Below are 22,357 nucleotides of genomic sequence, written 5' to 3'. Positions count from 1 at the left end.
AGGACTGGAGACTTTTCTCAGTGGTTAGAGTACTTGCTGCACAAAGACTAGGCATGTAGATATGCATTCAGATGCTCTGAACCAATAAGAAAAATGGGTTAGTGGAATAATCTGCTTGCAATTCTACTGCTATGGAAGAAGAGACAGGGCATCTTGGAGCAGGCTAGCTAGCTACACTAGTGGTGTAGTGTAAGTGAGCTCTGAGTTCAGATGAGCGATCTTTTATGCCTGTCCATGTATAAAGTGGAAGAAGATGGAGGAAGATTTTTCATGTCAGTCTGAAAGCCATGAACACACAATTAAAAATTAAAAAAAGAGAAAAAGTAAATAAGTGTTAATTAACAGTTCCACCTACCAAAATATGTCTATAAACTATGATAAATAATTGAATGTATGTGCTGGTAAGACTGCAGCCTTTGGGAAATGTAATCTAGTCAAAACTTAAGCAAAGAAATGAAGCTATCAGTATGAAGAAGCTAGGATATTGTGTGTTTATGTAAAAGACAGTTTGAGGCAGTTGTTAAACAAGATGTACGTTTGTCTTTGGGCTAAGAAATAATATGTCCTTTTATTACCAGACTTGTAGCACTTCACAGAGTGGTCACCAAATGGCTATTATCTGCCTTTTTGGTGTAGAGAATGAGGTTGACGTTATGTATGTTCCACCTTTGTATTTGCCTTGTTCTTTGCATCATGAACACCGTGCATCATGTTTCAGCAAATGATTGTTCTGAATTTCTGACCATATGGATATTTAATTAGTGTAGATTTTTCCTCTCTTTGAGAAGCTGTTTGCTTCACTCAATGAACCAATCGGGTCTTTATCTTTCAAAGAACTGGTTCTCAATCTTCTCTTCATTCTTACCAGCCTGTAGATTTTGAAACCAAAAGAGCGTATAGCTTGAAGGTAGAGGCCGCCAATGTACATATTGATCCGAAGTTCATCAGCAATGGACCTTTCAAGGACACTGTGACGGTCAAGATTGCAGTAGAAGATGCTGATGAGCCTCCCATGTTCTTGGCCCCAAGTTATATCCATGAAGTACAAGAAAATGCAGCTGCTGGCACTGTGGTTGGGAGAGTACATGCCAAAGACCCGGATGCTGCCAACAGTCCAATAAGGTATACATAGATTTATCTTAAGAACATATACAGGAAACCTTAGAGTCAGAAAGTTTGGGGAGAGTCTTACAGGCACCATAACATTCCATCTCAAAGCCATATCAAGGTTCAATTGATTTCAAATTAAATTATGATTTACCAAATATGAGTCCATTTCATTTCTGCTACTATCTTTTTGACTAAGATTCAAGCTACATTAGTTAGTTCTTTCTGAAATACATTTCTAATGTATACTAGCTGATTTAACCATTAGCCAGGTCTACATGCCTTCTGAAACTGGGATACAGTATCAATAACTACCATGAAATAATTATAGCCCTTATCTTTATTAATTTCTCCTTAAGCATCACTGGCTTTCATAGGTGTGATAAATGCATGATCCAATTTATCTTCTCACTATTGTTATTTAAACTGTAGTCTCTTAAACTGATCAAAAATTGGGTTTCTGCAAGATGAAATGAAAAGAATGGGATAATTTGTGAGCTGTAACAAGTCACAGGGAGGTTCTACTCCCTGCTGAACACCCTTCAAAGGTAACAAACAGAATCACCATCACATGATTGTATTTCTGACACTTAACAAAAATACGCTGCATCTGCATCTCCTTCCCACCATTAACTAGCCTTATTGAGTCATGGGCCTGATGGCCAAGAGGGCATTGTAATGTGGAGACTGAGGGGGGATTTGAACCATGGATGAAAGTCATTCATAGAGAGTGAATGTGAAGTTGTGTGAATTCCAGTTCCACAGAATTGTCCTTTCCATAGCTGCCCCTCTATTTTATTTCTTCCATCTACCTCCTCAGGATCTCTCTGCCTCCAGTCTCCCAGACATCATAGTGTTATTAATCCTGTAGCCAAAATGACTGCTATAAAATGCACATCCAAATATCATATGATTGAAAAACAGCAAAACTCTTCCTTCTCACCCTTACATGCTCTGTCCTCAAACTGAAGTCTCAGCTTTCCAAGTTGCAGTGTTGTGATTATGTCTATTTCAAATGGGGCTGGCTGTGTTAGTCTCATCATCTGAGCTTCAAATCCAGACTCCTTGTCCTCTTATCCTTCCCTTTCTCTCTCTTTACTCAAATCCATTCTTTCCTCCTATCCTTCATTGCTTATTTCCCTATGAAAAATTTCCATTTCATAAAGTATAGTATACATCTTTTCAAAGCATACTAGTATTTAGTTTTGTTCAGGTAATCTAAATGCTACATGGGATAGTTGAGAACTGGATTTTTCCAATTAGTACCTTTTAGATAATCAATACCATTGTAGATTATACTTAAAATTATTTTTTATTTCCAAATAATATTTCACTGTATGAATACACAGAATCTTGTTTATTTACATGTCACTTGTATGGACATTCATGTCATTTTAAGTGTTGGATTTTACAGATACAGCTTCTGATTACACTGGTCCACAGATCTTTGCATACATGTATGGCCGTTCTCTTGGCTATATAACTAGAATTAGAATTGCTTAATCACATAGCAACTGTGTGTTTAAATTTCTGAGCAGCTGCCAACTTTTTTTCCCACACAATACCTGCAACATTTTCCAATAGTGTCAGCAATGTAGCTTACATGTTTTGATTCTAGACACATTAATAAATTCCAAACCACATGTCATATTTGTTTCACTAATAGGTACTAGTAGGAAGTAGTATGTCATAAAGACACTTAGTAGCAGTCTGCATCTTATAGAAGAAATAGAAACACTTGTTTAAATCCTCTTCCCATTATATAATTGCATCAACCATTTTTTTGTTGACATTCCTTTATCCCATGTCCAAAAATGAAAAAGAAAATCACAACAGGAGAGAAGATTATGTATTACATTTTAGAATATTATTACTGATGCGATACCATTTTTGAATGCTTTCTTAGAATCAAAGCAATATGTTTAAGGCAGCTTTTCTGAATCTTCATATATCACGTTGAGAATTGGACTGCTTCAGGAGTATGTTGATGGAAATACTGTGCTCATCGTGATAATATGACTTGCTTAAGCTCACATGACCAGTTTGGATACTGGATTTTAACCCAGATCTAATTTAACTTCCATCTACTCTTTTAGATATAGGCAATTGGTAATAAAGGTGTTTCTTCAGAAACATCTGACTATTCTGTTCTTTTGGTAAAAGAATCTTCCTTTGTAATGACAGGAAACCTTTCCTGTGCCTCTAACTGCTTTAAGATGTCAATAGTTATGACTCTGTACAAGTTATTTTGACCTAGAATACTAAGGCATGTTGGGGACTTTTTAGAAGAACAACAGTATAAAGACACATAGAGCAATTACCTATTTCCCCTGCACTTTATTGCTTCCAGGGATCCAAATCTGCAATCCATTTATTTGGGTCATGTTTTCAGTGGTAGCTGTTCCGTGCACGCAGGCAATTTGCAAGTCTATTAATTACCTACAGATTCCCAATAACCAAGTAGAGCCAAGATCCTACCCTAACCATGTGCATATACAACACACTTTATTGACTGAACCATCTCACAGAAATCACCAAAACTCTGAGCCTCTTTCATATTTAGATCTCTCTTCTCAGATTCTATATAGCATTTAAGACGTTTTTGGTTAGGATTTTGTTTTTGTTTGTCTGTTTTTTCTTTTTTAACTGAAATTTTCTCTCTCTCCTTGCTTTCTCTCACATTCACTCCTTCCTGCCTGCTAATTGGTGTCTTATTTAAGTATTCAATCACCTTTCAAACACTGCAGGTTCCCTAAGGTTCAGTGTTTGACTTTGGATTCTCTCTGTATCCACTCCCCTGTAGGATTTTCACTCATGCGCTATGAATGAATTGTGTTGGTCTCTCACAATCTTTGTGTATAGTCTGATTTTTCTTTTGGTTCTAACTCTGAATTTACGAGAGTCAATGTTGTTAATTTTTATCCTTTATTGGTTTTTCTTCACTGGCTTATTTATTCTTCCTTAAGATAATTGCGGGCAGAGATAGGCATATAGATCAGTGATAGAGAGCTTGCCAAGCATCAACAGTGCCGTGACTTCTGGTTTCAGTGCTGTAAAAACACAACACTGTGTTTGCTGTGCCTTATTTAAAATTAGAAAGAGGGGCACAGGTGCATCTTAGTAAAGTACTTACTTGGGAAGCTTGGTGATTTGAGTCTGATCCCAAGAACCCACACGAAAATGCTGGTTATGGTGGATCACTCTTGTAATTCTGCTACTGTTGAAGAGGAGACAAGTGGATCCTGGGGGATTTCTGGTCACGAGCCTAGCTTACTTGGAGAGCTCAAGCCTGGTGACAGACTCTCCCCTAACGTGTGGCATGCAGTTCTTGAATACCAATAGCTAAGGTTTTTCTGCAGCCCCTAAATGCATATGTACATGTAAGTATCTTCCTCTAGGCACATGTATCTCTATAAACACAAAGGCAACACCAGTACCAGCACTAGCATCAGCCCCCCCATCTCACTCAAACAGCTAAATATCTCTGCCTATCAGAGAATTAAACCTTTACTCTCTTAATATTGCAACCTATTCCTAGTTGAACTTCAACCTCTATTACCTGCTAAATTAACTTAATTTTGTGTCTTCCAACAGCTCCCTCTCAGAGCGTTAGGCCAGAAACTTTGAAAACTCTCCTAAGCATCCCAGATATTTATATCTTGATTGACTCCTACTGCTCTTCCTCTCATCACATAGTTTTCAACCCCTCTGGAAGTTCAGTAACTATTTCTGCTATTTTTTTTTGTTTTTTTTGGTTTTTCAAGACAGGGTTTCTCTGTGGCTTTGGAGCCTGTCCTGGAACTAGCTCTGTAGACCAGGCTGGTCTCGAACTAACAGAGATCCGCCTGCCTCTGCCTCCCGAGTGCTGGGATTAAAGGCGTGCGCCACCACGGCCCAGCTTTCTTTCTTTTTTTTTTTTATTTTTGCTATTTTGAAAACTACGTCAGATTCTGAAATTTTCTCTACTCTCTCTCTCTCTGGATCTTTCTTTTTCTGTACTATCCGAATGATCACTCTGTTCTGATTTCATTTGTTTGCTTTTTTTTTTTTTTTGCTTAAAGGTCTTCCATGGTTTATCATTGGCTTCATGATGGAGGTTACCCTCTGACATTCAAAAACTTTCATATTTTCTCCTCAATAGAGCAGCAGCAGGAGCAAAAACTAAAATAGTAGTTCCTTTTGGTTGCATTGATTAATGTGGGTGAGGTATGAGGATGCTTCTTTTAATTCTCACATATAATATCAAGTTAGGGACAATTGCTATTCTAGTGTAAAGATAAATATGCTGAAGTTAAGTAATTTTGTAAATGTTGACTGCTCATTTGTTTCCCAAATTCTCAGACCCATATAATCACATAAAAACTATATTAATTGCAACACTGTTCAGCCAAAAATTCAGACATATTCCTAGCTAGCTCTTAAATCTTGAATTAACACATTTCTATTAATCTAGGTAACGGCCCAAGGCTGTGCCTACTGGTAAGGATCCAGTGTCTGTCTCCTTAGGCAGCTACATGGCCTCTTACTGACTCTGCCTACTTTCTCTCTATATCTCTGTTTGGATTTCCCACTTGGCTTTGCTCTGCTAAGCCATTGACCTGAAACAGCTTTATTCACTAGCCAATAAAGGCAACCCATACACAGAAGGACTTCCCACATCATAATTTTAAGTGACTTTCTTGAAATATTTTCATTTAGATTATGTGCAGTGGGGCATGACTGGATCTAAGATTTTGCAAAATCCAGATCCGTGGACCATTTTTATGTCTGTAAAATTATGTCTTGCCTGGTCTTCTGCCTTATTGTATATGTGCCATCAGGTTACTTAAATAGGAAGCTGCCTTATTCCAGGAAACAAGTCTTCTGTTATTGTACATCAAATTATCTGCTGAGGGCTCAGTTGTAGAGCTTTAACTGACTTTGATAAAATGCAAGACCAAGTTGAAGTCCACCTCCAGGAAAAAGGAAAGCTACTCATTTTTCATAAGGAGCCATAGAATCAAAGTTCATCAGGCATGACCTCATGTATTGAATATTATAAAGTGCTGGTCCATGAGATAGGAAGATCTGACCGGCAACATTGGCTCCTCAGAGATGAGACATATACCATTTGCAAATCCCTTCCTGTAGAATTTTAGTATAGTAGGCTCTTTGATATCCTGAATCCTTGCTAACTCTGATATTCTTATATTTTTAACCATCACTGATGACTTAAACCACACATATTCTGTATGTCTCACAGCTGATCATACCTGAATAAAGACTTCTTTATAATATTCTGAGACTCCTTTTGTCTTTGTCTGAAAGAGACAAATTCTGAGTGAGTAGGATTTGATAAAACCTTTGTACTTTACTGTGAAGCTCAGCACAACCAGGAAGGTATGAAGAGGATGACTTTATAGGTAACTGCTGAGTCTTGTTTGTGTTTGCACCTTGGAATTCAGAACCGAATGACCTCTTGGTCTCTATAGTTATCTAAACAAAACAAAACAAAAACCATGCAAAATATAACAAACTCCTTAAATATGGAACATACCGATGTATAGAGCTATAAATGATCTTTAATGATGAATTTAGACAAACTTGAAACTATTAAATATTTCATATGCCAAAATGTGGCAAAGGTTTGATACATTTGTGACTTTCTGAGTATTTGGGAGTGATGCAAACTCACTCCCCAAATGCAGTTTCATAAATATTCAGACGGTGGGTGATCATAGTAAATATGGAGAAATATGCAACACATTATTATACTTCTCAATCAAATATGCTAAACAGCATTTTCATTCATTGTACTGAATAAAGAAGTCCAATGTACCAAAATGATTTCTATAAAATATTCATGTGTAAAGTTTGAAAAATAAATTTGATTAAAAAGAAAACATAAGTCATGAAATCAGTTGAAAAAAAGTTGCTTTAATATAAAATGGAGAAAATATGCAAATATTAAGCTGCTCTGAATGTCTTGGTCTAATTGCCTCATTTGCATTCTGCTTAGGTATTCAATTGATCGTCATACTGACCTCGACAGGTTTTTCACGATTAATCCAGAGGATGGTTTTATTAAAACCACAAAACCTCTAGATAGAGAAGAAACTGCCTGGCTCAACATCTCTGTCTTTGCAGCAGAAATTCGTGAGTATTTTCTTGAGGACTTTGATTTGCCATTACTAAATATTAATTCTTCTGACTCTAGTCTATAAAACCAAATTGCTGAGATTTTTTTGCTTGTTTGTTTTGTTTCAGAATTCTTACTCTGTTTATTGAAAATATATTTTATCTCACAGAATAGATCTTGAGTACCTTTCCCCTTCTTTTACTGCTCTCAGTCCTTCACCTCCCCTCCCACTGGGATCTACACCCACTCATTAGAAAACGAAGGGGCATCTAAGGGATAATATTAAAATAAAATATAGTAAGATAAGACAAATACTAGGTCACCTGAATTGAACCAAACAAACAGAACTTTCAACAGAAGAGAAAGAGTCCCAGAGAAGGCAACAGGTATCTACTAGTTCTCACACTCAGTAATCCCATAAAATCACCAAACTGGAAGTCTTAATAAATTCAGACCCCTATAGTGCAGGCCTAATGCAGACCTTGGCGGTCTTTTGGATGTTGTATCAATCTCTTTGAGTTCATGTGAACTTGCAGGTTGATTTAGCGGGCCTCATTGTCTTGGTGCCTTCCAACCCCTCTGCTTCTTACACTCACTTCTGCCTCTTCTTCTGTAGGGTTCCCTGAGCCTTGAAGGGATGGATTTGTTGCAGACATACCTTTTAGGGATCAATATCCCAAGATCTCTCACTCTCTGCACAATGCCTGACTGTGGGTCTCTGTTCCATCTGCTGCAGGAGGAAATTTTCCTCATGACGGTTGAGCAAGGCACTAATCTAGGACATGGCAGAATGTCATTAGGAGTCATTTTGCTGTTACATTTCCTTCCTTCCTTCCTTCCTTCCTTCCTTCCTTCCTTCCTTCCTTCCTTCCTTCCTTCCTTTCTTTTTTTTTCCTTCCTTCCTTCCTCCCTTCCTTCCTTCCTTTTTAGAACAGTAGTATTTGGTTTTATCCTAGCTCACTGGGGTGGTTGTTGTTGTTGTTGTTACTACTATGGTTTGGTCTTTAAATTTTATTTTTAGTTCTCCATGTAGAATGGTTATTGCCAAGTAGAAATGTTTTCATTTCTTTGGAAGATTTGTAGGCACACTCATTAAGATGGTTTATTAGTTAGGGTTCTCTAGAGTAACAGAACTTACAGAATTAATCTCCCTATACATATAGAAAAGGAATTCATTAGGATGACTTATAAGCTGTGATCCCACTAGTCCAGCAATAGCTGCTTATGAGTGGAAGGCTCAAGAACCGGTAGTTGTGAGGTCCACAAAGCTGGGTGTCTCATTTGGTGTACAGTGTATGCTGAAATTCTGAAGATGTAGACTCTAATGCCGGTGAAGGATTGAATTTCCCAGTGAAGGTTGTAGCAGGCAGGCAATGAGAAAGAGCACTTTCTTCTTTCATGCCCTTTATTTAGGCCACCAGCAATCTGTATCTAGATTAAAAATGGTTCTTTCCACTCAGAAGATCTGGATTAAAATGTTTTATTTCACCTTAAGTGCCGTCCCACTTCAAATGATTTATTTAAGAAAAAAAATCTACACAAGTGTGTCCTGTCATTTGGGTTTTAGTTAACTCCAGTCGTAGCCAATTTGACAACTAAGAACTGCCATCGCAGATGTCTTATATCTTCTATCAGTTTAAGACTTATGATCATCATGTTAAACCTCAAACAACAGCCAATCAAAACTTGAGGTACTTTGCATAGGTATTAACCAGTAATTCTTGAATATGACCATTTATCGAGCTCTCTCAACACATCTTATAGCTGGTATTTTATAACAATGATTCTTGGACCCATCTTGGGAGCCTCTGATTCAGTAGATCTGCACTAGAGTCCAATCATTTCTATGAGCAGCAAATGACCAGGTTAGTCTGAAGCAATACCTGGGATTCCACTTTGGGAATCATGATAATAAACTACTTTCTAGCAGTCTCAGGTTCTATTAGCAACCTTTAGAATTATTCTCAGCTGAAGTAGGAAAATGATTTAGTATTTCCTGGTTTAGGCATGACATTTATTCTAGGAATCCTTCCATAGAATTTCACACACTTCTGATCTGAGATAACTTTTGTGCCAAAAATGCATATGTTAGTTTTTTTTCCCCTCCCAGCTCTGTAAGAAGTACTCAGGAGAATAATTTAAAGGAAAGAGTAATTTAGTTGTGCCCAAAGTATCAGAGTTTTATCCCAGGGTTCCCTTGCTGCATCCCTAAGGACCAATAAGGATACAGAGCACTGTGGTGAGCAATATGCTACAGAGCAAAGATGCTCATGTCTTGGTAGACATGAAGCAGGCCCCAAGGGAATCATTTCTCTAGCTTGACCATACTTGTTAATTTTCATAATTTTATCCAAATTACCACAATAGTACAAAACCATTAATAAACAGTTAATTACATCACAACCTTCTAAATTGAATCGCTCTCCAAAACACATGAATTGTATTGTAGACTAACTCCTAAAGATATGAATGTGTCTAAGCATTTCCTAGATAAACCATAGATATATGTTTCTTAGAACTTCATTCATATATAGGTGGAAGAAGCTTTTGCTCACTCTGAGAATTAACATGGGCCATTATATATTCTTACTTCTTAATTTTTTTACTGCCTGAATTCTCTTTTTCCAGACAACAGACATCAGGAAGCCAAAGTCCCAGTGGCCATCCGGATCCTAGATGTCAATGACAATGCTCCTAAATTTGCTGGCCATTATGAAGGCTTTATCTGTGAGAGTGATCAAACCAAGCCACTCTCCAACCAAGTAAGGCTTGCTCCCTGTCTCCTGGCCAGAAGCAATGTATTTGAGAGCTTGTTTTTGTGATCGTCAAAAATTTGTACTCATCCAAAATTTTTTGGTGCATTAATGCTACGTTGACACGATGTTAAAATCAGAGGTTTTAGCCTGTTAGAAAATTTTGCGTAAGTGCTATGCCGATGTCATCATGATTTATTTATGAGCCACCTTTCTCTTTCAGCCAATAGTCACAGTTAGTGCGGATGACCAGGACGACACAGCCAACGGACCAAGATTCATCTTCAGTCTACCCCCTGAGATCATTCACAACCCAAATTTCACAGTCAGAGACAACAGAGGTTTGTACTAAAATGTCTATGCATTCAGAGAAGTAGAAATGGAAAACAAAGGCTTTCCATAACACACAACACAAATATTTTCACTAATCTAATAATGCCTTCCTGTTGAAGAATAAACAAGGAATAATAATGCCACTTCTGTTTTGACACATGGATTCATTTGATACATATGAATAAGTGAGTCTAATTTTATTTTTCTCTGTGTGTGTGTGTTGGCTTTGATATTCATGAAGCAGCAGGAAAACCAAGTGGGAGTGCTTACAGGGTCAATATGCAAACAACTCCATTTATCTAATTTTTAAAAAAGATTGATAAACCCTTCGGGAAAGCATGGCTTTATGAATATTGATATCAAGTAAAGCATTAAAAGAGATTAGTCCAACTATGTAAGGCAGCATAATCTTTCACACACAGGCTTTCCCTCCAAACATAGTTGCAATGCAATAGGACTGGGAGCAACACTCCATATCTAAAAGCGCTGACAGTGGTATTGCCAGAAGGGGTTAAAATGAAGCACTGTTTGTTCATTGCAAAAAAAATGACAATATTCAATGTAATTCTTGATTCTCATTCTGTCAGTCAGAGAGGTCACAGACTTGCAGATTGTCAGGAGATGCTTTGATTGAGGAGACCTGACATGTCACAGTCCCTAGACAAAGTTAGTGGCAGAAGTTGAGAGTAAGAGATCATTTTGATTAACAGACCATACTACTATGCTCTGAGCATTTCTTCTCAGTGGAAATTCTGAATGTAAATCTGTAACAATGTCAGCCTACGAAATGCAGAGACCAATGAAACCATCCAGAACGGGAGACAGGTAGGCCTTCAATACGTGGATGTTTTCATAGCCCCCCTGTTAGGTAAGTCTGTTTCCTTCTTCAAGACTGAAAAAAGACTAAGGACGGGGTCTCAAATTAATTCAAGATCACTGTAACTTCCCCGTCACTCTTATGATTGCCATCAATACCCTCATGGCAGCAGTTAGGATCTGAGCATCATGTTGGGATTCCTCTTCTACTCTGTTCTCTTACTTTTCATTATACCACAAGCTGTAGTCATTCTTACCATTCCCATTTGACAAGTATGAAAGTGAAGCACAAAACCATTAAATAATTTTCCTAAAGTCAACTATGCAAATAGAAAATAGAGTTGAGTTTTAAACCAAATGGTCAAGCCTGATATTACTGTTTTAACTTCGTGGGCTGATAATAAAGTGGAGCAATATTCTTTATGTTATTGGATCTGGAGGGGATGGGATTTGATATATTTTAATATTTCTTGAACTGACTAGAACATTTAATTATGGGACTTATAAATTAAGCATATATCAGAATGAGACTATGAGGGAAAATGCCTGAGGTTTTGTGACAGGGGCTTTTCTCTCCCAATGCATTGCTTTCTCAAAGGCAAATCCTCTGCAGAGATATGTGTTTTAAAGCAACCTTACTGGAAAGCTAGGGTTCATTTTTAAATGGCCCTTATCTTTTCGAAAATAGCAACAACTCTTCTTTTCATCCTTTTATCTTGTCCTTAACCTTCACCTTGTTGGCTTTATGTAAGCTCCTTCAGGAATAATTGAACCAGACCCGGGACACAAGCATATAATCTCCTCTGCTCTGAAGGATGTATCAGGAGGATTGCAAACTCAAGGACTTCCTAAACCCACAGAGTGGGTTCAAGGAAAGCTTGCACAACTTAGCAAGATCCTGTCTCAAAAACAAACTTAAATAAAAGGGCTCAAAATGTAGGTGATAGCTAGAGTGTTTTCTTAGTATGCAAGAACCACTACTACTCAATCAGTAGTATATAAGGGAGGGAAGGAGGGAGGGAAGGAGGGAGGGAGGGAGGGAGGAAGGGAGGGAGGGAGGGAGGGAGGGAGGGAGGGAAGGAGGGAGGAGAGAGAGCAAGTGGGGGTAGGAACTAGGGTAGGCAGAAGTTTTCAGCCAAGGGCACATACCTTCAGTTGGTACAGAGTTTACTATAGTAACTTTCTTTTGAAATGTTTCTCCAGTATAGGAGACCAGGAGTGCGGGTGAGAACTTAATCAAGGTGTACTTAGCTAAGTTCAGAAAGGTCTGCATAAAGAGTCCATAAGGCTTTCTGAGGTATTTGTGTGTCTGTATTTTAGCACGAGGGAATCCTGCCACAATAGTTAGCTGTTTCCATCTTCCCAAGTTAGTTCCCAGTACTAGTTTGGATTGACAGCTTGGCTTTTTTTTTTTTCTTTCACATTTTGCAATGTTAATATTAGTTTAACTTTTACTTGCCTTTGTCAGTAATGAGGAGATTTGATTGGCTGTTGAGAAAACTCTGGTTGTGCTCTTATCTGTGACCCGTGTGTTGGTATAATCACCAAATTACCTTTGAAGTCTAATGCTTTGCTCTTTTCCTATCAAGATCTGTATTACAGCTTGCCTCCTGCAAACAGCAGGCTGTCCTAGGCTTCGCTGAACAGGCCAGCTTCATCTTCATCACCTGCTCAGTTTTTTTTTCAATGTAAAATCATATTTTGTCTCCATTAACCTCTGTAAACACTGCACTGTGGCATATTGTTCTCGGGAGGTTTATAAGTATTTTATTTTACCATGGTACTTTGTGGATGCCATCTATAATATCATGGAGATTATATTACTGCTGATGAGCCAGCCAACTACACAATCCATCTTCCCTACCTTCTCTTTTAGGAGACTAATTCTACTGTTGAGCTATACTTTTGCAGAGAATTGCTACTTCTTAAGAAAAATGACTTTATTAACTATGGCAAACAGTTAATGAAAACTCCCATGTTTAGTGCTATTACAGAAGCTCAAAGCAAACACACTCCTATAATTATCATTTAATAGAGTTACTTTCTGCTGGCTCCTAAAAGTAATTACATATTGAAGTAATCCAAAAGGAATAATCACATTCCACATCCTATTAATAGCCCACTGAGTTACCAAATTTCTCGGCAAAGACTATTTTCTATAGAAAACAGGAGATAATGGTGTAGATCATGCTGAGGAAAAGTATCAAGTCAGTTTCTCCTTGGGTATTTACTTCCATTATGCCATGTAAATAATCACTATTGTGTTTGTCAAAAGCCATCCTAAGCATCTTTAGACAAATAAAAGGAAAACCCTCTGAGCACAAAATCAGCCTTTTATTTTATGCCATCTTACTTCATCACAGAGTCCCAGCTTCAAAGCCGCATCCGTAGCTATAAAGAAAGTAGAACTCTGGGTGGCTCTTCAACATATAAGCCCATCTTGAGCTATTAATATCAGAATGGCAATGTTTGGGCAGATAGAGAGCCAGTCCCCTGAATCCATTGAGATGCATTTACTTTGAAAATACCAGACTTAGGACGTCTCTGAGAACACAAGGAATGAATAATGGATAAGAGAAGTTCAAGGGTGGAAAATGACAGTGAATAATCCTTCTCATTCAGCCAGTTCCACACTGGCTTATAAAAATCTTTGCAGGACCATTGTCACCCAATTCTTCAAGGAGCCCATAAGGATGTGTTTTATGTTTTCACACAATTTTAAATGAGGGAAGAACATGAACTGTCCAAAAGCAGTGATCTGTCCAAGGTCATACTCCCAGTCAGTCATGAAATTGAGTCTATATATTTGGAAGTTATTTCTTAGTGATTGTGGCATGCTGGAAAGCATATAGAAAAGTGTAGTATCTTTAGTTACATCTGTACTATCTTTGTTTACTGCATAGTCAAATAAGAACACTCTATAGAGAGGAAAAATTTGTGGTTCTGTTCATCAGTAGAGGATTCACGGAATGAACAAAGAGAAAATGAAAAATAACTTTGATTTTCATTTCAATCAGAGCAATAATAATTGTTGTAAAATATATTTGCAAAAGATTGTGTGATCTTTTTCTATTGAATAATTAATTTATAGCCCTTGTAGGAAAATTAGAAAACACCAGCAGCAGAAATAAGATTAAAATAATAAAAAATAACATGGTATACCCTAAAAACAAACACTGTTGTTTTTTATTCCCTTCCAGCTGTTTTCTTTTCTTAATTTTTAATGAAAAACAACTTAAACAATGCATCAGTTTTCTACTCAGCATGTGATAAGCATTGATCTGCATAAGAACACTGATGCTTGTGCCTTCTAGCTTGGATTCTTTTCACTAAAGGGCAACACTTGGCTGTTATTTTTGGTTGTTTTTTTTTTTTGTTTTTGTTTTTGTTTTGTTTTTTTTTTTTTTGGTTTTTCGAGACAGGGTTTCTCTGTGGCTTTGGAGCCTGTCCTGGAACTAGCTATGTAGACCAGGCTGGTCTCGAACTCACAGAGATCCACCTGCCTCTGCCTCCCGAGTGCTGGGATTAAAGGCGTGCGCCACCATCGCCCGGCTTGGCTGTTATTTTTAAGTTCATTGCTTTTACACACCTTTTGCCAGTTACGTGATTAACTCTTTTAGGATGAGTTCTTAGAATGGAGTCAGTACACCAAAAGCTTTTTTGTTGTTGTTGTTGTTATCTTTTTCTATTTTCCTTTTATTACAAATGGATTTTTTTCATATAATGTACTTTGATTTCTCTCTAATAGGCCAAGTGTTCACTGGAAGTGTTTCACCGATTTCTGAAAGCCTCAGGAAATTCACTTCATTCTCACATTCTCACACCCCCACTAAGCTCACATAACTTCATCTTAGCCTTCTCATTGACAAACAAAATAGTAATGTCATTTCAGAATTCTAATTTCTTTTATCATCTGCATTTTATGTAAACTTCCATAATTTCTTGTTTTTACTCCTTTTAAAATTTAGTTTATTTTCTTTCTTTTTTCTTTTCTTTTTTTTTCTTTCTTTCTTTTTTTGCTTATGTATGTGGTGGGGTCAAGTAGATGCATGTAAAAGTGCATTTTGCCTGCCAAGGCTGCAGAGGCCAGAGATATGCTATCCTGTTGGCGCTAGAGGTACAGGTGGTTAAAAGCTTCCTGATGTGCTGAGAAACCAACTTCTGTCCTCTCTCTGCAAGAGGAGCACATGCTCTTCCTCTGAGCTGTCTCTCCAGCCCCTTTGCTGAATTCTTAGAAACTGGCCGTTCACAGTATTTTCTCATGTCTTAAATAATCAAGTCATAATTTTACAGTTGAGTTTAAATCTCAACTCTTGGCAATGTTAACCTTTAACCTGACCTTTCTATGCAGACATCCTGATGTCTCAGAATCTTTTTGATTTCGTCATTTTCATTATAAACAGAGTACATTTTCCTCTCATATTATGCCTAGCAATGGTTTTCTCACCAAAATCAATAACGTTATTCACCTATCAATATTTTCTTCTTTTTTGTGTATCAGCTTTAAATTTCAGTCTTTTATCAATGGATATTAGGCAATCTTTCATTTTTTTAGTCTTTTTGTAATTACCACTTATATTGGCCATGTTCACGAACATTTACAACCAGTTATTATCTTTTATATTATATGTGGTAGAAATCTAGTTTTTATTCTTCCTATTTTTTTTATTAACTCCACTGCCAATGTATTGTTTTCCTTAGTGGTTGAATGTACCCACATACCAATGTATATCTTGGACATATTCTTTTTAAGCTTCCTTTGATCACTGTCTTAACTAATTGGCTTAAACTCTTTAAGTGGCTTACATGTGTCTAAATGTTGGTATTCCACTATTCATGGGCTCTATTCTTGTGTTTGTTTATGAAATGTTTTTAGTATATTATTTTATGCACGTTGCACCCATTTAGAGTGGAAAAAATTAAACAGATGTCACAGAAGACTTTAGTACAAAGAATGTAACAAGCTGTGACTATTAATATTCTGTCAATGTGAACATACAATACACACATTGATACCTCATAGGTGGGTGCTTGAATCATATAGCTACACACAGACAATTATTGCTACCATGTTGCCTTTGGTATTCTTTTAAATATTGTAGATTCTCCAACATAATTTCCCCAGAAGTGTACAACATTTTTTTTCCTTCTGGGAGTCATTGCAGCCACCACAGTCCTGAATCATCTTTTACATTAGTAATATAAAGGCCATCTTATTTAGAATTTGCCTCTTTGTACTATTGCCTTCATTACAAAATACTGGTAAGACACAGTATTATGTTTGGCTTTTGTACATTTGTAGAAGGCTGGATGTTCATGTGGACTTCTGACAACACTGTGGGGAGATAAACATTCTGCGTGGACTTTTGATTCCTTTTCTGTCCCTCCACAACAAGGACCTTAGGTTTTTAAGAGCATTTTAATTGTTGGTGTTTGTTTTTGTCTTTGTTTCTTTTTCTCTAGAGCATGATGCCTTCTTATTCTTTAACTATGATGGAGTTCACTTTTTTACCATAGGTGTTGAAAAACCTTCATAAAAGGAAACTGGCTTAACTGACATACAGCTGCATAATGTTCATAGATCAGCTGTGAACAAATGAAATACAGTGAAAGCTAGAAAACTTAAATTCTGTTTCTATTTCTATGTTATTGTGAAACTTGTTTCTTTCTTTGTTTCTCGCTGAAAAATTGTTTGGGAAGTCATATGTAGAAGCAATGAGTTACAGAATTTACCTATATTAGAAGCTAAAAAAAACATTGCCTTGTTGACTCTACCACAGTTTAAGCAACAGTAGAAGAATAATATTAATAAAAGTCAAAACAGTTGCTAAGATAATTATCAACAATCATATGTAACGTTGCATGTTTGTAACTCCAGTCTTTGGGAGCCTGGAGATTGTGAAGCCTTCCTAGGCTACACAGTGAGTTCTAGGCCATCTTGGGCAAGTGAATATGACCTTGTCCCACAATAAAAAGAGAAAAGAAGACAAAAGAGTCATGTGTATAGTGTAGATAAAGGTGGGATAGGTTAGATTAGGTGTGATAGCAAATAATGTAAAGATATAGACTGGAAATTAATGTTGTACTAGTGAGTCAGTAAAGTATGACCATAAAAATGCTACATCAGGCCGGGCGATGGTGGCGCACGCCTTTAATCCCAGCACTCGGGAGGCAGAGGCAGGTGGATCTCTGGGAGTTCGAGGCCAGCCTGGTCTACAAGAGGTAGTTCCGGAACAGGCACCAAAGCTACAGAGAAAGGCTATCTCCAAAAACCAAAAAAACAAAAAAAAAACAAAAAAAAAACAAGCTACATCAGTATGTGGTGTATTGAAAAGGGTGAATGGAGAGGAGCTGGAAAAATGATGAAGTGGGTAAGAAGGCTTTCTGTGTAAGAAAAGCATCTGAGTTTGAATCCTCAGCGTCTACATTAAAAAAAAAAGCCTGGAATGTCCTTATATGCATGTGCCCCCAGTGTTGCGCTACTGAGATGGTCAGATCATGGGAGCTTGTTAGTCAGCCATCCTAGCTAAAATAAAAGTGCTTTGGGTTCAGTGAGGAACTCTGTACCAAGAGAATAATGTGGCAAATGTTAGGGTAAGACAACCTTTCTCTTCTAATGGTCTCTGTAGGCATGTCCACAACTCAACAGCATACAGTTTACACCCACTTCAGAACCTCACCCAATAGTCATATACACAGAGATACATACAGTTATAGCCAAGCACACACAGGTGCACACACCTACAGTTATACATGCACAGATTCACACAATATGCATATACAGGCACATCCACACATACCAAATAATCAAATAAGAAACATGTCATCGTTGGATTTTTTTCCTTTTTGCTCTTTGTTCTTTGGCGGCCCTCCACCCAGCTCCCAAATAAATACATGAAGACTTATTCTTACTTGGGAATGCCCAACCTTAGCTTGGCTACCTTTTCTTAAGTTAAATGGTCTCATCTTGACCTTTTGCCTCTGGGCTTTTACCTTTCTCTATTCTCTGCAACTTTCTTTACTTCTTACTCTGTGTCTGACTGTGTGACTGTGTTGCTGGCTCATGGTGTCATTTCCCCCTTCTTTTTTCACTCCTTTCTTCTCCTTCTATTTATTCTCTTTGCATGTCAGCCATACTATTCCTCTCCTGACTATGTATTGGCCTTTCAGCATTTTATTAGACCAATCAGATGTTTTAAACAGGCAAAGTAACACAATTTTTACAGAGCTTTTAAAAAGCAGCATAAAAGAATGCAACATATCTTAAAATGACATTTCACAATATAGTGTAGAAACACATGAAATCATTTCTTCTACCAACACACAGAATACTACAGACATACAGACATCAACAAAACAGTGAATGAAACGAAGTCCCTGAACTCTGTGTTTTGTGGAGACCACAAGCATTAAACAGTATATTAATTTGTATTTAAACAACAGTGGGTTGTTTAAATACAAATTAATCACAGGTAGAAAAAGAGAGCCTAGTGTATCTAAAAAGGCAAGAAAATAAAAATATATATGGCTAATAACTTCATCTTTGAACACGTGGGTTCTAAGTTGCTTAAATCCATTTATCGAACACTACAGAGCTTGCAAATATTATTTTTCACTTTGAATATTTATGTTACTCAGATTGACATGAGAAGCTACTTAATGCACCAAATTAAAGCAAATTATTAAAAATCTACAAACTTAAATAAGTGTAAAATTAATTATGTTGTAATAGGAGCTGTGGGCTGTATTCCTGCCGCCCCAGCTCCCGGCCGCCTGGCTAGCTTATGCCCTGAAATAACAAGACACAAACTGTATTCATTTAAACACTGCTTGGCCCATTATATGTAGCCTCTACTCGGCTAACTCTCGCACCTGGACTAGCCCATTTCTAATAATGTGTAGAGCACCCCAAGGTGTGCTTACAGGGAAGATTCTAGCCTATGTCCATCCTGGGTCGGAGCTTCATCGTGTCTGCTTCAGAGAGGAGAGCTATCAAGTCTGAGCTCACTTCCTCTTCCTCCCAGCATTCTGTTCTGTTTACTCCACCCACCTATGTTCTAACCAATAAAATGGGCCAAGGCAGTTTCTTTATTAGTCAATGACCTTCCTCCATCATTATGTAAAGCTAAACTTTATAATAATGTTTATATATGATTGTAGATTAATACTGCTTTCTGAAATTATTAAAGCTGAAAACTTCTCAAGGAATGTTTGGTCACATACATCCTCTCCATATGTTAGAACTGTTGCCTGTCCTTGGGAAGCTGGAGCCTAGTAGAAAGAAAATAAATATTTTCCTGTTAGTGACTTGAAAATGAACTTCCTTAATATATGGAAGAGTTTTTACTAAAGTAGATGGATGTTTTTTTGTCTTTTTTGTCCCTAGGGGTGGGATGAATTTGTAAAACATGTAAATTTGAGTAAGAAGGAAGGAAAGTATCTGGCTAAGAGCAAGGCCTACTTTAAACTTTCCCAAATATCTAATGGTCTCATGAACAGATGCTCAGACAAAAGCTTCTAAAGGGACTTATAAATAGCCAGTGCTTCAGCTGGTCATGAAATGAGGTCTCTTTACCTGCAGAGAGGCAGAGAATCAAGAGAGGCAAGGAGAAACTTCCCTCTGATGTCAATATGGACACAGCAGAATATTCTAGCCCCTTTCTGCCATGCTTCCTTTAATCACATTTTCAAATGCAGGAGCTATGCCCATTTCTGGCAATATGTTTTAGGATAATGGAAGATTTGATATACAGTGAAGCCACATATCAAGGGCTATGTCTCCACCAGAATTTTCCATTTTAGTGTCACATTTTATGTATCTCCCATTGGGCTACATCATCATAACATTTTTATAAGCATCCCAACCAGGTGCCGTGGAAACCATCATCATTAGTAAACTTTGAATTTTGTTAGTATAAAATGAAAAACTGTGAATTTAAAAGCAGCATGCAATTAGGAGTCCATGTTTTAGACATAAAACGTTGAAACCTGAATTTACTTCCTCCATTTATAGAAACACTGCAATCTGTGCATGTCATATACCAGTAATTAATGGCAACATTTGCAAAGTTTTGCCTAAGTGGGGAAAAAAGTATAACTGATTACCTACCTGCATCCAGAGTTGGAAATATTGAGATTCAGGATGAAAATCAGAGCTGGAAAAACATTTGTTATCCCGGGGAAATACATAACCTAGACCAGAAGCTTAAACTAGTGCCTTACTTATGGAGTAGAAACACTTCCGTGCAGGCAGTTGCTTTAGAAGCTTTAGTGACATTTCCAAGACTTCACATTCCTATCCTTGCCAACTTGTTTCTCTTTCTCATTAGTCTCCTACTTTAAGGGGAGAATTTCCAGAAAAGAATTAATATTCTCCTAGCATCATCAACAGGCCAACATTGCATGGAGCACTTTTGTGAATGAAAGCAGAGTTACTTCTAAATATATTAATTTCTTGTTTAAATCAAATAACACATATAGAGAAGATTCAAGGTGTAAAGTACTCCTATTTGAACCTTAAGACTTAGTGGTTTTTCTCTTTAAAGACTTTGCATGGGTAGGAAAAGGACCTATGAAGTCTCAAAATAGAACATTTAAAATGAAGCAATATTCAATTTGTATGATTCTTCCTAGCTGCCATGTTGAAATCTATCCTTCTCTGTAAATATGCCCACACTTACCCTCTTCTTTATTTTCATAAATCCAAACTAAGGGAACCCTCAAAGACACAGCATGAGTGGCCAGTGACTTAGAATAATTTAGAGGAAAAGTGGAAATAATTATTTTTTTACAATGAGTCCATGCTCCCAGAAAGGAGTTGTGCTATTTTTTTTTTAATTCATTTATTTTCCCATTAGTGCTTTTTGAACTGATTTTCATTTATCCCTGACCATATTGACTGCTTCTGCCCATGTTCTGAATGAATCACAAGAATCACCATCATAGGGTCTGATGCTAGTGCTCAGAACTATTCATCTGGAAAAAGCTCCTCCTTCTCCTGTGGGAGGTGCGACAATGTGGACTTGGAAAATATATTTAATGGATTTAAAGCAGACTTATATTATTTATGCGTTAGGTCAGATAGGTAGACAAGTCTTATTTCTATAACCTTAACCCCTCATTAAGGCCCATGGATGGACTTGGTTCTGGGTGTTAACTTTTTGGTTGGAAGATACTGTGAGTCCTCTGGAATACCAACCAATCCAGAGCACAATCAGTGGAGTATATTACACCATTTGGTTTCAGTAACTACTCTATGTTTCATGCGGGGTATGAGTAGATTTCCTTGTTTTAAAGATGAGCAAGCTAGTCCATTTCCTTTCTAGCCCTAGAACCGATCCTAATCTCTGTTTGCATAAACATCCTTTACTAGAAGAAATTTTAAAAGAAGTTTCAGATATCCTGCTGCCATGTCACTCAGAGATTGGACCTAATTCAGTCACCGTGGAATTCTGAGGAGATTTTCTGTAATAATTTCAGTGTCTCTGAGAACAGCTGGTTTTCCAGAAGATGACTCATTTGGATTCACATATTGCTGATGTTTACAGAACTAGGTTACACACCAGTGTTTGAATTTCTTCCACTCTTGCGTAGACGGCTGACTGCTGTGATCTGAAAAAGCCAGCTTGCATGGATAACTGGTTGAAAAATAGATCTCAAATTATGGTTTCAAAAAGTTTATGAAAAGAGAAAGAAAAAATTGCTCGGTTCACATTATCTTCAGCCATGAGATCATGGTACCAGAGTAGATCCTGCATAGTTATGCTAAATCAGGGTTCACTGGCGATTTCACCCAGATTATATTTCATTTGGTCAAAGAATTTAATCAATTTGCTTATGTTTAGGAATTTTGAATATTTATTTTATTCATAAATCCATAATGCTATTTCCAGTAGTTAGCATGGAATAAAGAGTTTGAATTTTTGGACACAGAAAAGTAGAAAAGACACAATAACTTTAAATAATTTATTATAGGCACATACATTTAATTATGAAGTAAGGCATAGTAGTGAAACCCTGAACAGAAGAACATCAGGAGACTAATTTTTCTTTGGCTAGTTTACTTTTCACACTATTTTATGTAGCATATATAAATTTTCTCCAATAATAAAAGCACAATATATCAATCACATGAAAGCCAGATAATGAAAAAATGAGAGGCATAGCTGTTCTACCATGGCTTGGTTGAGACTGGCAATGCAAGGTTGAGGAACCATAATCACAAAGATCA

At 37.2% G+C, this 22,357-nt stretch overlaps 1 protein-coding gene across 3 annotated transcripts in view; it reads left to right on the top strand.

Moving 5' to 3' along the window:
* The window catches only part of Cdh11 (cadherin 11), a 152,021-nt gene that overhangs the window by 122,977 nt on the left and 6,687 nt on the right, over positions 1-22,357 (top strand). For all 3 annotated transcript variants that reach the window (XM_075977046.1, XM_075977048.1, XM_075977047.1), the window contains 4 exons: positions 869-1,122; positions 7,106-7,242; positions 9,854-9,987; positions 10,202-10,319. In XM_075977046.1, the coding sequence (XP_075833161.1) occupies positions 869-1,122; positions 7,106-7,242; positions 9,854-9,987; positions 10,202-10,319 (643 nt within the window). The remainder of the gene's footprint in view (positions 1-868; positions 1,123-7,105; positions 7,243-9,853; positions 9,988-10,201; positions 10,320-22,357) is intronic.

The sequence above is a fragment of the Microtus pennsylvanicus genome, chromosome 6 (genome assembly GCF_037038515.1).
Source record: "Microtus pennsylvanicus isolate mMicPen1 chromosome 6, mMicPen1.hap1, whole genome shotgun sequence".
Taxonomy (NCBI): Eukaryota; Metazoa; Chordata; class Mammalia; order Rodentia; family Cricetidae; genus Microtus; species Microtus pennsylvanicus.
This window is presented reverse-complemented; position numbering and strand designations above follow the sequence as displayed.